Raw genomic sequence first — 17,458 nt, 5'->3', positions numbered from 1 at the left:
AATAAAGCAGAGGTTTAATGGAGCAGAAAATATACAGTGCTCGTGGTTCTTATCCAATGTCAGAAATGCCCACACATCTTCAGGGCAGGCTCCTAATTACGAAACCTTGCACATCCTCTGCTGAGCAATTTTGCATTTGGTATCACTTTTAAATCAACAAGCTAACTATGTAAAGCAAAATGCTGCCATTCCCTTCTCAGTAAAAAGGTTGATCCCTTTGTAGAAGGCTCCTTCCTGGCTTCCTGGATGTCTCCCACTGGCTGTCCTTGTGTCAGCTCTGCCATACTGAGTTAATGGGAAGAGGGCAAACGTTGCTGTTTGGGAATATCTTTGTGGTTCTTGACATACACCAGTAACAGACCAAGTTTTCATGTCAAACAGTCTGAGCTTAAACTCAGTGAGACAGCCTGTGTAAGGGGAATTGCTGTATCTCCTAGATGAAACACTAGATGTTGACCCTTCAACAGGGCCCCCTCCACATTCTTGCACAAGGCAGGAACAAACTACCCAGTTACAGGCACGGCGAGGCTGAAATGATCTGAGCAAACTATTGCAGGCAGGGAAAGGCATCCATCCACCTGGGAACATCATGTCCTGTCTGCTCCCTGCCCAGAGAGCTGCTTATTATTCTTTGTGTGTGCCCATGCATGCACCTGATATGTATGCTTATCTTTAACAGATGTTATCAGTTTCCTTGTTTCTTTGCTGACAGCTTACTATGCTATTTGTGATTTAAAAACGTTTGGTGAGGCAGCAGGGAAGATGCAGCTATTTGATTCATCCTGACTGCTGCATCCTGGATCAAGTAGGGCCTCCTGAGAAACTGAGTGAGATCCTGCTGCACTGTGGAAAAGAGGAGCTGTGGTGAACAGCCCTCGTGCACTGGTCCTCATGGTCCTTTGATCCCTCTGGAAGCCAAGCCAAGGACCAGGAGTAGCCAAAATCTAATGAGTGTGAGTTTGCTTTTGGGAAGGTCAGCTCCCCAAACTGTGAGGTTGGACGAGTTCACAACAAGGGAATGTAGCTGCACTGACTTGGACTGACTTAAATCAACATAAGACTGCAGGTTGGGAGACCTTCCCTGGGAGGGGGCATGGGAGTAGGCTCACAGCAAATCACTAGAAGTGACAGAACTGAGATGTTTGCCCAGAGGAATGTATGGAATCTGTCACAAATTAGGAAAACAGAATTTTGGACAGGAGCAAAACTGGAACAAAGAAGCTCACTCTGAAATTGCAAAGAATTAAAATCTCTCTGTCTTGCAGTACATTATTACCTCCTCCTGATTTGTGTTCTAGTAAATGAACCCTTAGTGATTTCATATTATCTTGGTGCACTTATTGTAAAGAAAAGGTGCAGACACCTCCACAGTCTTGGTCAACTGGGAACCCCAACACATGCAGGCACATGCAGACTTCATCAAAAGCAGTTTCCTTCCTTTGCAGTAGCTAAAGACAAGCACAGAAGAAGGGCCTTTGGAGAGCAAGGTTCCAATCTGGTGCTATGTTCCCTATAAATTCCCTAAGGAGGAACTATGTGGATGGAGTTACAAGGTAGTGAAAAGCTGTGATACAATCTTACTTGGAACTGACTTTGGTTTTGTTTTACAAAATTCCAAGCAAAGGCTCTCAGGACAAATCCAGCAGTAAAATACATTTGCCGTAGTGCAGCTTAATTGAAATAAGAGATTATTGTGGTACACAGGAGCTTGTTTTCCAATAGCCTCAGGTACACTGAGACAATGACTCCCCTATTCACAGTACACAACATGTAAACATGTATCTTGAAATAGCATCATTTTGTTGGTTTCTTTCATAGGGAAAGGCTAAAACAATCTCTGTTCCACAGTCACATTTTGCACTGAATGGATGGTTGATGCTGCCTAATATGGGTAAAATGGAAGACTTTGTCTTCTGCAGCTGCCATGCCAAAAGGTTTCATTTCTGAAGACATTTAAAAAGCTGAAAGAAGATGTGTGCTGAATGTAAAAGGCAGTGTGAATTAGACTCTGCTGGAGGGCTAGATCTTTATAAAATTTGTCTCTTCTTTGGACAATACTGAACATTCTATTTTTCTGAATTTATTTCAAGCCTTTTGTTTGTTATTTAAAAGAAACTATTCTGCCAAACATGTGGACCATTTCTTCTTTTCCTGAACTAGCAGTGTTGCCTCCACAGTAAATTCTACAAACACCGAATGCTAAAAGAGGCATACAAAATCTTCAATATGCCTTTAATACAGCTATAAATAACAATTCAGGCTTTTCCTACCAGTTACATAATATACTGTTTATTGAGTCACAATATTTTTAAGGCTTCATAAAATTGCTGTTGGATAATTTAGTGGACAGGCCTCCTCAATCTGCCATTATGTGTGCAAATCATGGTAATCGGGGATGATATAAAAACATACAGTTTCTGACAGACATAGTACTACCTCAGATAAAAAAAGAGAACAAACTGCCCTTCTGTGCATTTTCAAACAATTGGCACAAAATGGGATGTTTAGAAGATGGGCATCCTGTTTTCCCCTTGACAAGGAATGTCAATTCCCCCTACCTGCACTTATGGGAAATGGAAGTAGGGAGGATGTCCCACATGAGCATAAAAAGCTGAAAAATACCTGCTGCACTTGTCTGACTTTATAAAAGGTAACTTCATTACCTGCTTGGTGCAGTCACATACCCAATACTCAGCTCTTCTGTATAAGAAGGCAAAAAGAAACTATTTTCTACCTTCACTCAGTGCTGTTAAGATCATCAGACAATAAACAATCTCTGATACCAAGGGGTACCACCCATGGAGAAAGCTCAGCTGGGTAAGATAAAACAGCCAAAGAAAAGCTCATCAGATTAATTCACAACCATATTTAGCAGAGAAGTAAACCAAGCACCATCAGAAAAGTCATCCTGAGCAAAAGCCAGGAATTGCTTTCCAACGTCTGAACTGCAGTTAGATAGATAGCTGAAGGGAACTTAACTATGTAAATCCCCTTTGCTCAACAAGCTAGATGATCCCCTTGGCTCAACACATGTTTTACAAGATACCCCTGAAATTTGCAGCATATGTTGTTGTGAGCTGTGCAGATGGGGCTACAACAAGAACAGATAACAGCAGGCATATCTGAAGGGCAAAAGAGTCTATTTTTATAAAACCAGGGAAGAAGAGAATACGGAAGAAAGAAAGAAGTGATAAACTGCAGATTTTTAACTGCACACTACACAGTTCTTCTTTTTCAAATGGTTTCTCCCCTAGATATTGAGAAATGTATATTTTTGCAGACATACCAAGCCTTCAGCTGCAAAAAATCAGCAGCATAATGCAAAATTTCAAGAGTTGTACAGAATGAAGTCAGTGATATTTTAAAAAATCATTGCCTCTCCTGCTCTCTGAAGCCTGACACATAGATTTTAAAATCACAGAACTTAAGAGATTTTGTAAGGATCTTAACTTATTCTTCACAGTGTGCTGGCTGCATTTCTAGTTCTACATTCCTTTACCATGCATTCGAGGGTTCTGGGTTCTCTGCACTGGAAATAAGGATAAGTGGTTATCTGCCATTGTGTTACATCCTTCTCCAGTGTTATCACTTTCTAAGATATTTTCCTCAGCTGTGTGAATGGAACATAATTTATTGTTCAAAATAAGACTACAATGAACAATTGTCCCCTGGTCACCATTTCTGTTTTAGTCGAGATTTTATCAGCTCCTTGATTTTTATCTCCTCCACACTGAGCAGTTCTTACTAAGTAACTTGCTTAGTTATTTAGTCATTCCTTGTATGGGGACACTTCCACACCCTTTGCAATCTTTGCAATCCCTCTTCTTTTTCAGCTCTACAACAACTTTTGTGAGATGGGGGAGCAAACATTACTTCTAATGTGAATGCACTATGGATTGTTTATAGCAACATTCTCATGCATTCTCCTTTCTTCTCTCTTCTTTTGTTAATAGTTTAGAAAGCTAACATTCTATTAACTTTTTTACACCTGGTGAGAACAGAGTGTTCAAAAGACCATGCAACATAATTACAAGACATCTTTGTTGGGCATTAGCTGGGAGTGAGGACTAACAGAAAGCTGAGACTTTCTCACTGTGTATTTAAACCCAAAATTCTTCTCTTCCACCTGCAGCACTTTACATCTAAAAGCACTAAACACCACCTACCATTTTATTTCCCAGTCCCCATTTATGGCCAGGTCATTCTCCAACTTCTTTCAGCTGGATTTCCCTTTTAATTTTCTCAAATAACTTCATAGAATTAGCAACTTTTGCCACCTCGCTATTCATCCCTTTTAACAGATCACTTACACATATACAAAACAACATAACAGCATGGACTCTGGCACAGATCCCAACACAGCTCCACCACTGACCCACTAAGAAACGACCACTCAGTCAGTTTCCTGAGTGAAACTTTTTTTTAGAACTGCTTTTTTTAGCAGTATTTTGTTTATGTAAAGGATTTCCTTTTTATCCCCCCAAAATCCCTTTTTATTCCTTTTTATGTGGGCAGGGAGTTTGTCAACTGCTCTTTACCAAGGAGACTCTACCAACCAACTAACCAATCAACTTTGCTTGTAACACAAAGATATCTTACTTCCCTTTACAAAACCATGTTGACTACACTACAGTATATGATATTTATCCTTGTGCCCACTACTTTTCTGTGTGAATGATCTTGCATTTTGCCATACTCATTCATATCTGAGTTGCTCAGATATGCCTGATTTGCCAAGCTACAAAGCCAAGCTACACAAATCATGCTGCATAACTGCACTGTAAATATTTGTCCTTGACTTTTCTATTATCAGTGAGCAGGAGATACATAAACAGCAGAACCAATAAAGCCCTGACTTCCAATTATTTTTTAAATTACATTTGAGTTTCCGTATGGCTTCTCTGGGCTAAAGTAGAATCTTATGGTTACAGCAATTTCCTCCAACAGGATTATACAGCATCACTCTCTACCCAGCCCATTTTCATTATGTTTTCAGGAATGTGAACATATTTTCAATGTGTTTTCAGGACTTTGGGAACAAAACCATAGTTTCAAATTTGTTTGAAATTCTACAACATGTACCATTTAAGAATGTTTAAGGGCAAGAAAGCAATACTGCCAAAGAAGATGGTAGCACATTCCTTGTTTTCTTAGGAAAAAATGATGCCTGCCTCCTTTTATAGACTTTTCTCTTAAAAAATAGAAGTGTGCATGATTGTACTTTAGAAGACATTCTAAAAACATATGCCTGATTTTGTACATGAGATTCTATGGAAGAACAGAAACCTGCGGAATTATGTTGTTGGAGGAACAAGGTGAAGCAGACCTGACTAAGTTGATCTGGACTAAGTTTCTATTAACTTTGTTCAGGAGATTTTACATTTCGTTCAGATCTATTTCAATTCTTATGTTTGATATGCTCTTTAGCAAAGGTACTGGACATGTCTGTTCTTGTGTTAAACACAAGGTATGTCTAGAATTAACTGGAGACTGCCATTCCTGTCTTCTTTATGGCTAAAGAAACGTGGCCTAGACCTTGTTTAGGCTTACCGAGACAAAAAGACATTTCTTTACATTTCATTTGCAGGCTACCATTAAATAACATTTGGAACCTAGTATATTTCAGTACAAGAAATTATTTCTTGCTTTCAGTTAACTAGGAGAGAGAAGGGACAAAGAAGTCTGGTCTCTTCTCATGACCAAGTACTGCTGTGTGCACTTTGGGCAGATGGAAGGACGTGACCTCTCTGCATGTCCTGAAGCTCATATTTACTAGTGTTTTGTAGGCTTAAGTGTTTCTTCTCAAAGAAACAGATAAAACCAGAAAAAACCCAGCAAATCTCACTAAATCAAAGTCTTAGATTGAATACTCCCCTGCTGAAATGTGCAATGTTTCTTACCCTTTCATTAGTATTATTTTTCAGGTTGCTAGAAATAGATTAATGTCTTTATTTCCTTGTGGGAATGAATAAAATTCTTTGGCTAGACTGACTGCTGAAACGCTTTTTCCACTGCTGCACACAGCCTGTGCAATAACCAGAGCTGCCAGCCCAGCTGCAATTACCTTGAATTTGTGCTCGTAATTCTCGAAAGCTTCCATGACCATGCAGACGGCCTCCATGGAGCGCTCCAGGCGCCCATCCACGCCGTTGAAGCGGTACATGCTGCCGGAAACATCCACCACCAGGCGCAGGCGCTTGGGCTTCTGCTGGGGGCTCCCCAGCTGACAAGGAAACACAACAGAACTGAGCCCATGGAAATGGGAAAGCCAAACATCACTAAAGATAAAACATTCCAGAAAGAGAACCCAATGCACTTTGCAAATCAAGAAAATTTTATCCAGCAAACATTGTTTGGTTTTGTTGGTTTTTTTTTTTCAAGAACAAAAATCCCAACTATTTTTCTATTTCAAACCAGTTCCTTGACAGATAAGTCAGCTCATTGTTTTCCCTCACCTTCAATGACTGGAAACAAAATATCTCAAAAAATTCCACACATGCTTGTCAGGAAAATATTTTTTCTGTTTTAGTTTTAATTCTTAACATTTCATTTCAGTAAAGAAACTTTCAAATTTGCTTTTTCTGCCCAGGTTTATAATGGAAATGCTTTTCCTTGGCATGCAGTACTAACAGGGACTGTATATGACTGTAAAAACTTGTAAAAATGTCTGCTGAGGTTAATAACATTCTAAAAATGTTTGAAATTTTGTTCTGATTAACTACTAGTTCCATCTTCATTCTAATGCTGAAACCATTATCATTTTTCTGAAAACAAATCCCATCTGTTCTAACAATTTTTGGCACGGTACATTCAAGGGAGGTGTTTTATTTAGCATGCAATGAGATGTGTCTGGATTCAAGTATGAGGCTATTAAAGATGATTTGACAAAAATCCAGTCACAATATAAACAAATGGCTAAAATTTACAGCTTTTACTTGTAAAGGATTTGTGTACTTTATTCTTTTAATTACTCTTTTAATAGACTGTGGCATCACTGCCCTCCCAGAAACAAAAGAAGAGAAAGCCCATTAAATCCTACATTTATTTTGGTCTTTATGAACACACTTAAAGGTGTCCTTTTTTCTCCTAATTTAATTATTTTTACAAAGCCTTAAAAGTGATATATTGAGTAAACTCACTTTGAAACAAATGAGAATTGAGGATTCAATCACTTTTCCCTTACTGATCTTTCACACAAGCAGTACCAAATTCCATAAATCATTCAAAGCCACATAGGGACCAAATAGTATAAAAAACCCACCAGGGATCTATTGCATGTGGGTAGCTGACATGCAATAAGATGCTGTGCTCAGCCATTAAAAAAAAAAAAAAGACTTAGTGTACTTAAAAATTGCCATCTGTCATTAATATTACTGTTAATTACTAGCCCCACTAGTTTTGGCCCGGTTTACTTGGTCTGATTCAAGTGGTTTCTCTGTTGCTGACTCACATAGGTCTAACTGCAAAGCCTTCCCAAGGAATGGCTGAATTGGGCCATAGGACAGTCAACTTTATCATATCCTAATGGCTTTTCCTCACACTTTTTTTTTCTATCATAATTTTTATCCTTGTAAATCCAAGTATGTGTGGAAGCTGAAATTATTTTAATACCATGGAATAAGGAAAATACATTTGCAAAGCACTTTTTTTTAAACTTCCTAGGAGGTCAGCATATTTGTTAATAAAATTTAAGTTAGTGAGAAAATATTTTCCTTTTTTCTATAAAAGCAAACAAAATAAATGTTTTCTGCTAATTGCCTCCTGATCATTAAAGTATGAAATAAGAACATAAAAAACTGTTGCAATGGGTCAAAACTTAGCACTGCCTAGATTGGTGTCCTCTTTCTGAGGGTGGTCAACAGGAAATGTTTATGCAAGACTACATGAAGAGGTACAGCAAATTTTCCATCCTGTGGTTGCCTCTGTGTCAGGGACATCCCAAGCCAGAGATATTTTTCTGAGTTTCTTGTCCATATAATGTGCTCAAACTCCAAACACAGACACTGTACAACCACTAGGAAATCAGCAACCCGGTTAAGCTCTTCTTCACCTTTCTCTGTTTCTTGTTGGATACTCACTTGTGGCTCATGTTCTCCACGTCGTTTATATATGGCTTTTTCTCCTGTCAGCCCATCAATGATTTTGGCATCATCTAACTCTCCAACAGCTTGGTGTCTCAGCCACTGTCTTTCTTTACCCTTGGCCTACAACAGAAAAAATCTTCCTCAGTGATGGGAGTGTATGTTAGACAATTTAAGACCTACTGCACACGACATACACGTTAATTTCTTTGTAATGATGTGATAGTTTTGGCATAAGTCAAACCAAACATATTCACAGCTGTCCTGGTCTTCTTCTCTGAAAGGAAAACGAACACTGACAAAAACCATATTCCCTCTGTAACTTGGCCTTTTTCAGTAGTTTCATCTATGGGAGTTGAACTGTGAACTGCAGAAACGTTAACCCTTCTTCTTGCAAATATGCTGAAAAATGTGTGGCATGCCTGTTCAGAACTACGTACAACTGAAGGGACATGTGTAACTGACCATTTGTTAGGTGTTTTCAGTCCACACTGAACAAGAAAAAGTCATTGGATGACATAAAAAACTAAACAGCATCCACTTTATCCACCTTAGGCAATGGTAAATGTTTGCTTTTAAAACAGTATTAAGAGTATAACTAATTACATACTTTAAAAAACCTACTTTTAAAACTGTGATACTCAAGAGACAGTCCAAAAAACACTTATTTTGTTTTAGTTAAAAGGACATTGGTTATCGACAGCCTGACTTGATGAAAATACATTACAATCCATGAACTCAAATATTCATTAAACACCTGTAGCATGCAAAGTATGCAGTTAAGATTGAAGACTCAAGTGTTATACTATTAAAAGCAACATACTTAAACATGTTTTCCAAGGACAGCTTCATCATGATTCATAATACGTAAGATCCTTCTAAAGACAGCAAAGTCTGTATATTTGGAAACTAGAAAAATGTGCTAGATGTTATATCTTATCAGTATGGCAGTGGCTGATCGCAGTGCACCACTACAGTAATTCTTTTCACTGGAAGATGTCATAGGCATATTTACAAAAAAAACCCCAAAAAATAAACAAAAAACCCCCCAGCGATTATGTATGTAAATGTCAGAGAAAAAGTTGTGTATGTGATGTTATCATGTCTAAATATGTAGCTCATAATGGTAGAGGATGTATTAAACACTGCTAGTTGTGGTCTACATTTGTTTCTGGGAAAACATTACACAAACGTTCCTTTAGCTGCTGAGATCACAAAACTGCTACTGACAGGGCACAGGGCTTTTCATATTTCCAGCTCTCCAAGCCATGCCTATTATAGAACTGCTACTATTTTATTCTTGCTGCTGCTATGGCCAGACCACTCTACGTGGTCTAAATCAGACAGTGCCCAGCAGGCTCAGTAACTCAGGCTCAGTTTGCCCAGTTTAAGTGTAGGGGCCTAAATGATGCTCAGAAGCTACAGGGACAGTTGTCCCTAATTCTCTCTGCAATAATCACTAACAAGAGAAGAACTTTCTGTAAAGCAAGTCACCTAACATTAAAGAATTCTTTCTGAGTGACTGACCATAACCTTTTGAATTTGGACTTCAGACAGACAAGCTTGAGGGGAGAGAAGAAAGCCCATCAGTGACAGGATTTCCTGGACTTCTGGCATTGCTACTTCTACAGAAGATAAACAAAACCTCATTATGTTTTGATAACGTTGTTCAAAGAGCTGACAGATACCAGCTAGTTATAAAAAGCAAAATGAACAATGAAATTACATTCTCAGACTATGTTTATGTATCACTTTCAAGGACCTGCCTATTACAAAAATCTTTCTGCTGCTACTAACTTTTGGTGAGCCATAGACAACTGGACCTTAATCTTGATCCTAGGGAGATAAAATTTAATCAAATTAATATATTTTAAACAAATCCACAAAAACAAAAATAAAAGGCATATATTGAAGAGAAAACCCAGGTTAAATAAATATGGGCAATATGTTTTGATTATGTGAACACAGTTTGAAACAAATTTTTAAAAAGCCAAGCATGTTGTCTATTGAAAAGGTAATTTGGGATTTTCCCAAAGTTAAAAACACAGAGACATTTGAGTTGCAAATTTTACTGTAATGAACTTTGCCATTGGTTTATTTTTTGAGATATGAGGAATGACTGACTGCTAACAGAAAGAAAACTGTTCTAGTTGAGAACTCATGGTGTACACAGGACTATACAGAAAATAATGGGAGACAGATGCACAGTGCCTCATGAGGGCTGGATGAATTACCATGCTGAAGAATTCAAGAAACTTTTTTCCCCTCTCAAAAATTTCACATGAAATGTGTTTGTACTTAGCTTCGTTATTAACAAAAGGCATTTTGCAATTAATTCCTATTATCATTTATCTTCATTTTCCTAGTTCATCTTCTAATAAAATCCCTACCAAAAACTATATAAAAATTTATAAAGTTAAAAGTTTTCTTTCACTATTGCTCTTATTCCATGGCTAGCTTTTTCAAATTCAGTAATTTGTTTTTTCCATCATAAATTACATTTCCTAACTTTGTGGTTAGCTGATACAGGTTTGGGAAGGAAGTTAGCAAAGTCTCATAAAACACTGCGGCTTCTAAGACATTGCCTTGATATTAAAATGACGTTTTTTAAAAAAGTAAGAGGATATGCCTCCTTATATTAAAATATATTACCTTTTTATTCTGATTAACACGATCCCTGAATGTAAGAATTTTGGCTCCAAGAGACAGGTAAGACAAGAAAAGACTTCAAACTGAAGATTCACTTATAGATTTCATACCCAGAGCGTGCTTCCAATAGCACATGTGCTAGAAACATGGCAAAAAAACCCACTTAGACATAAATGTTGTTGAAAAAAACTGAGATTTACATCCAACTTTTTTTCAACAGAGACCTGTCTTTATAAGCCAAAAGTCTGTGTTCTGAACTAAGACAAATAGAAAGTGCATGAATCACCTAATCATGCCTAACTTAAATATTCATTACAGGAGGATTTCTCTGAATTGATACATTCATAATAAAACTGGCTAATGGTTCACTGTGCATATATATGATTATAGTAATGCTGTTGTAGCTACAAAGGTTTAAAGGTATAAATAAGTCAAATAAACACTACCCTCCTTACTTGCAATACCAGGAGATTGGATTTCTTTGTCCAGGAGGAGGCTGTTTATCATACAGAGTGATTTTTTTCCTGTATTTCAGTTTTGTTGCTTAAGACACAGTACAGTGACTAATAAACTGAGGTATATATATACTAGTGGTTAGTAACCCTCAACAGAAATATTTATAATCAAATATGTCTTATAAGGAGTAAATCACTTTTCCTTTAATTTTAACTGAAGATTAGCAGATGCCTCCTTGAAAGAATGCACTTACAATTTTATTTGCCCTGAATATGAACACTAATATTAAAAAAAAACCCAGAACAACCACCACGCCAGTTACCAGAAGAAAGGCAAACTGGTGGTTTAAGTGAGTTTCCATTTAGGAGATTTGGGCTATACCTATTTCTGTTAGCAAGAGTTAAAAACAAACATGAGAAAAATCCATGTTTTCAGCTGCATATGCAGTAAAGCTCCTGCCTGGAGTGGGTGCCTCTTTTAACATCTATAGCATTTGCACTTCACAGCTAAAAAATACTCTTTTGAACTGGAGGTAAAGGCAAACCTGGGCTCTACGCACTTTCACAAATTCTTTCCATAATGTGTAGTAGTATTTTCTGCCACAAAACTGTGCTCCTCAGTAAGTAATCTCTGTAAGGTGTGGAATGGGAATGCTGTAACTTGTAGAGATGAGCATTGGGATCCACTTGTAGGCTGCCTTTTAAAACAGTAATATGAAATTGTTTTTCCTAACTGATTTTAGCTTTTACCTAAGGTATGACCACTAGATGTTAACAGGATATTAGCAGGATAGTATTTGGGCCCTAATGTAATGACCTCCCTATGTTCCTCTATCAGAGAATTTAAGATTACCTGCAGATTGTCCAGGATGATGCGGAGTGACTGAACTTGACGTCGGACTGCTCCAGAGAACCTTTCGTAAGTTGATGCATCATATTCACTCATCTGAATCTCTTTCAATCTAAAGGAAAGAACAAGGAGCTAAGAACAGTTTAGGAAACAAGAATATCTTCCATTTACTTATGCAAACCAGAAGCTTATTTACTTGATAACAGGGAAATTTAGACTGCTACAAGAACACAGAAGAGACAAACCAGAGAAGGGACAGCTGCTCTTGTGAATTTTTGATAAAACAGATGCTCATCAGTGTCTACAGGGACTGTATCACATTAAAAATTATTAAAGTTACTAACCTGTGACTCTCTCCTAATCTGCTTTAAAGTTTGAGAAGTAAATCAGAGATTCTGAAAAATGTGATCTAATCTGAAAGGTTTTATTGGCTCAGGTGTTGCTATCTGTACATAAAAGGATCACGACTGTCTATTCATTACTTCACTCTCAGAGAATTTTAAACATATCCTGATTCATGCTTCAACACAAAGGTTAAGTAAAGACACACTGCAAAATCTGTCCTTGAAGACCTACAAATAGTAATTGTCTCGAATGCTTATCTTTGTGCTTCATTAAATGAAGAAACCTTGAAGCAAAGACGTTTTAAATGAACATTAACAAAAATGTGCTTTCCCATAGAAAATGAGTCATGCACCATCTTGTCCAGAGGCCTGTAACCGAGAGCACACCTGCACCATGAAAACAGATACATGCTTTCTTTATAAGCAAAGATGTGCCCATTTCAAGTTCTGTATCACCTTTTAAACAACACAGCAGAACAGGTGAAATTCACCATTGGAATGTAATGACAGAGGTCCAACAGTGAAGAATGAGCTAGGGGACAGGCAGATATGCCTGGAGTGTTCACTGTTCAGTACTTGCCATGACCCAACACCATGCAGAGAGGCAGCAGTTGTGTACCTGCCCACCCCACCTGCCAGCATGTGGCTGGGCTCAGTCCTGAGCTAAACATATTGGCCTATCTGTGCCTGGCCCATTTCACACAAGGACTTCGTAACAGCATAATCTCACTCCCAGTGTTGAAAAAATGCTGCTCTTTTAACTGAACTATAAATGGATAGTAAAGTATATATAGGATAGTAAACTATATATAGGCTAATTTTATTTCTGATAGCAAATTTTATAACAGTATCACAAGTTAATTGCCTGAATCATAAAGTATACCTGAAAACTGCTGTTTAGACCAACCCTTTGAAGATAATATTAAAATCAAACATCAAGTCTTTGTTGTCTCTATAATGATGTCTTTTCTATTTTAAGTTTTGCATACACATAGTCATTATAGCCAACTCTTATTCCTTAGAGGTAGAAAAAAAGTAACTTTCAGTGATGCTCATTTAATTTCATGACTCCTGCTAAAAGAGCTCAATATCTTCAGATCTATAAAAGAAACATTTTGTTTCAAACAAAAAGCACCGCTCATGCTGTTTTACTTTGCTGCACTCTACATCAATCCAAAGTGAAAGGTAGCTCAGAAAAATACCATGAAAAATACTGCATCTATTCCAGAGTAGTAGTTAATTCCATTTTTGTCAAATAGGGCAATTAAAAATGTTTACCACTAGAAATACTATCTAGCTAGGAAAGCATCAATAACTTGTATTTGAAATTTCTCCTTTCCAGATAGTCCTGTATAAACAAAGCTCTGAAATCTGCCATTTCCCTTTTCTTATTTTATTTTTGGTCAGTCTGAGGACTCCAACCTCCTTATTCTTATCTGTTAGTTCCCACAACTGTTCCAAGTGGTACAGAATAATGATCCAAGTCAAATGTGGTTTCATAACAGGTTATAATTGCAGCTGGTACGTGCCAGCCCACTTGGGTTTTGCAGGACAAGAATTGTTACCTCAGGTGCAGATACCCAGATTTTGCAGGGCATAGCTGCACAATTCTGTAACAGTAGCCAGGAATTTTCTGGTCACTTTTCTCTATTTCAGTAAATCACCACACAGGCAGTAGAAACTCATCAAAGCATGCCAGGTCTGTATATGGACATATGCACAGACAGATGTCCAGTATCCAACCACACATATCCATTGTTTTTATTATGAAGCAGCTCAGAAGCAATTTTGAAGAGTCTGGATGCTTCTTTTAATACAAAATACCAGAGACTGACTTTAGAGTTCAGGTGGTAGAAGAAATCTGAATCTCTGTGCACATTCTGGGAAAGTCTTATCAGTAATCACACATTACACCCAGGCTGGGAAGACCTGCTATTTGTGTTAATTAGCTGCTGAAGCTTAATAGTGCAAATTACAGCATCACAGAATACTCTGAGGTAGAAGGGACCCACAAAGATCATCAAGTCCAACTCTTAAGTGAATGGCCTACACAGGGATCAAACCCACAACATTATTAGCACCATGCTCTAATCATCTGCCTACAGATCTTTCAAACAGAAGCAATTTGCTTGCAGTGGTCCATTTTGAAAGACACTTGTTAAGCGATTAACTCCTAACAACATACAATCTGTATTCATCATAATTCAAAGAAATTTTCATATAATCTATTTCTTTTTAAAAAGATAAATACTTACCTCAATTTCCTTCTCCATCTAGCTATGTTTTACTCTACCAAATCACACAGTCATTTTAACATTGTGGTTTAATTCAATAAAACATTCCACACATCTTGTTGAGAGCAGCTCAACATGTGCTGGTAATCTCTGTTAAGCGATAATGAACAGGGTAAGGTAGCTGATAAATGCAGTTAAGAAAGGAAATTCTTTTCAGCTATCTTTTTCAAATTCTCTAGGAAATGGAAAAGAAAGACAGACTTTCACATTACCTCCGTTTAAAGGCCTTTTCGCCCATCTCTCGAGCAGCCCTCTTAACTTCCTCAGGCACTGCATCCTTTTCAGCCTGAGATACTTGGTAAACCCTGTGGCCAGCATCCAGTCGATACGGCCCACCCTTGCCACCTAAGCCAGCAGTGTCTCTCCCACCTAAGGTTGAGATAAAAAAAATTAGGAATATACACTTGATAAAAAAATAAGAACACATTTTCTTTAAAGCTTCCATTGTCATCTACATCAACATGTTCCAAAAATGTTGCTAACAATCCCCACTTGAAATATTTCTTGCCAAAGGTTTTCAAAACCAAACAGCTATCATGGTAAAGAAGAACTCCCATGGAATACTTGTGTTTATAGCTCCTTGAGACAAGGTTGGTAATGGTTCCTACGCTGTAAAAAGGGGACCATCAATCTTGTACATATCCTCAAGGGTCCTTGGTCCCAGACTCTGTCTTCTCCCTAGAAGTTGTTGGTTTACACTGCTTCCAAATCACTTTATCTAGTGATCATGACCTGTTAGAATTAGGAGGTACTTTGCCTGTTCTGTGTACCTCTTGCCTACACTACCTAAATTTTTGCAGTTACAAGGGGCATCTAAGAGAATGGCAAATGAATCAGCCTAGCTTCTGTGGCTGCAAGCTTCTTGTTCTCTGCATGGCCAGTAAAAAGAAGAAAAAAATATAATTGAAGAAGATATCTGTTACATACGGTTTAAGTTAGATATTGCAAATACCTCTTTTCTCTTCTTTTACTGGCAAAAGAGCAACCCCGTATTGGGTAAAACAGCTCCAGGCAGAGGACAGCTTTGTATAAAACCAATTTTGACTGGCACAGCATCTTCCTTACATATCTGTCAATGATGCATTAAAAACAAAACAAAACAAAAAACACTGAAAAACCTGTTCCACCAGCCCACATATTTCCACCAACATGTGGCATGTTGTCTGGATCCACTTTTCCATGTTTGGGGGAGCTGACATCCAAACCACTTTCCCTCTCAATGGTTATCTGTAGAAGAGAGAAAGAGAGAGGTAAATATCTTATAGTAAAGAAAACACCCTAACAATGGAATAATAATATACTAGGTGTACTGAATAGCTGTAGGACCAGCATTAGTTCAATAAATGCAACATTCCACCTCAGAACAGAGCAGAGAAAAACAGGGCTCCTGAGTGGCGCATTAGACCCACACCCAAACTAAGAGTACTGCCACATCTGAACTCCTTTGCATTCTGTTCATACCCACACTAGAAATCGCTTCCTGATAACTGCCCAGCACAACTCAAAATGCCCCTGTAGACAGAATCACCTGCAGTTCAAACACTTCTCAGAGTGTATATCCACATATTGTATATCCACAGCACTGCACATCAATTTACACATTTCATGTCCCACATTCCCTATTGATGGGTAGATTGAAGTTCCTTTCATGAACAGGGACTAAAGACTGGTCAGCAAATGGCCAGTTCAAATGACAGCCTCATGCAATCCTCACTGTCACTGTCTGGACCACAGAGGTTCTCCCGTGCTGGGTTTTCTAGACCTGCCTGCTGACAGCACTTTCGCCGCTGATTCACGGCCCAGCTAAACACCCAACAGCTGCCAGATGGTCAGGGCTGAATCACTTTAGGCTGGGGCTGGATTTAAGTGGGTGACTGAAGGCAAAAATACTCCTTCCCGTTAGGAACTCTGAGTCATGTAGTAAATCAGTGAATCATATGTGAACTGCCCCTTACTAATCTTCTATAATTTAGTGCCACTTTAAGTTTTTGGGTTTTCTGTTAACAAAAACGAATTACTGAGATGGAAAATTAATGTCTCTAACCACTTGAAATTAACTTTCTTCTTATCTACCATAATACATTTAATTCTCCAAAGAATTTATGTGTCCCAATAACTACAATTTATTGCATTCTCAGAAGTTCTCTGGCATTATCAGGGTTTTCAGTATAGAGAAGCATAATCCTTGAATTCACTGTCTTGCAGTGACTGCTGACATGAATTCCACACATGTTTTTGAACTGAAAACGTGCTCTAACAACACTGTCCTGGCAGCTATTCAAAACATCATTTTCTTTCCCTTTACAGAATTTATATCAATTCAAAGAGGTACAATACATCCTCTGTGAACCATGTCATTAGTGTAAAATCAAGGTCTAATCTGATAAATTACATCCATTTAACATTTGTATAGGGAGAAACATCTAACCACAACAGCATGTTACCCTTAGGGTTATAGACTTCTTTGATTTAAGAGATTTCCTTAAAAATCAGCTGTTCTTTTTTGGCTAACTGGTGGATTAAAAAAGACTATCAGAAACGCTGGTTAACAAAAACTGCTGAGTAGTTTAAAACAAAATTATAAAACCAAAATGATAGTGTCAGCCTTATGAAGGAAAACAAAATATTATTCTATAATGAGAAACATGAAATTAGGCAAAAATTTTATATGTTCATGCTTACGTACTCTTTACAGAAAAATATTGTCTGTAACAGAAAGCTCTATGAAACAACATAACTATAACCAGTGATGCAGATGTCATATTCTATTTTTGTCAAGTTTTTC

General features: G+C 37.7%; 1 protein-coding gene across 2 annotated transcripts in view; it reads right to left on the bottom strand.

Annotated features, from left to right (window-relative positions):
• The window catches only part of VWA8 (von Willebrand factor A domain containing 8), a 178,181-nt gene that overhangs the window by 9,090 nt on the left and 151,633 nt on the right, over positions 1-17,458 (bottom strand). For both annotated transcript variants that reach the window (XM_063392166.1, XM_063392167.1), the window contains exons 38-42: positions 15,792-15,900; positions 14,886-15,042; positions 12,039-12,147; positions 8,079-8,204; positions 6,065-6,223 (exon numbers count right to left, since the gene is read on the bottom strand). In XM_063392166.1, coding sequence (XP_063248236.1) covers positions 6,065-6,223; positions 8,079-8,204; positions 12,039-12,147; positions 14,886-15,042; positions 15,792-15,900 — 660 coding nt within the window. The remainder of the gene's footprint in view (positions 1-6,064; positions 6,224-8,078; positions 8,205-12,038; positions 12,148-14,885; positions 15,043-15,791; positions 15,901-17,458) is intronic.

This window comes from Prinia subflava, chromosome 3 (genome assembly GCF_021018805.1).
Source record: "Prinia subflava isolate CZ2003 ecotype Zambia chromosome 3, Cam_Psub_1.2, whole genome shotgun sequence".
NCBI classification, from domain to species: Eukaryota; Metazoa; Chordata; class Aves; order Passeriformes; family Cisticolidae; genus Prinia; species Prinia subflava.
This window is presented reverse-complemented; position numbering and strand designations above follow the sequence as displayed.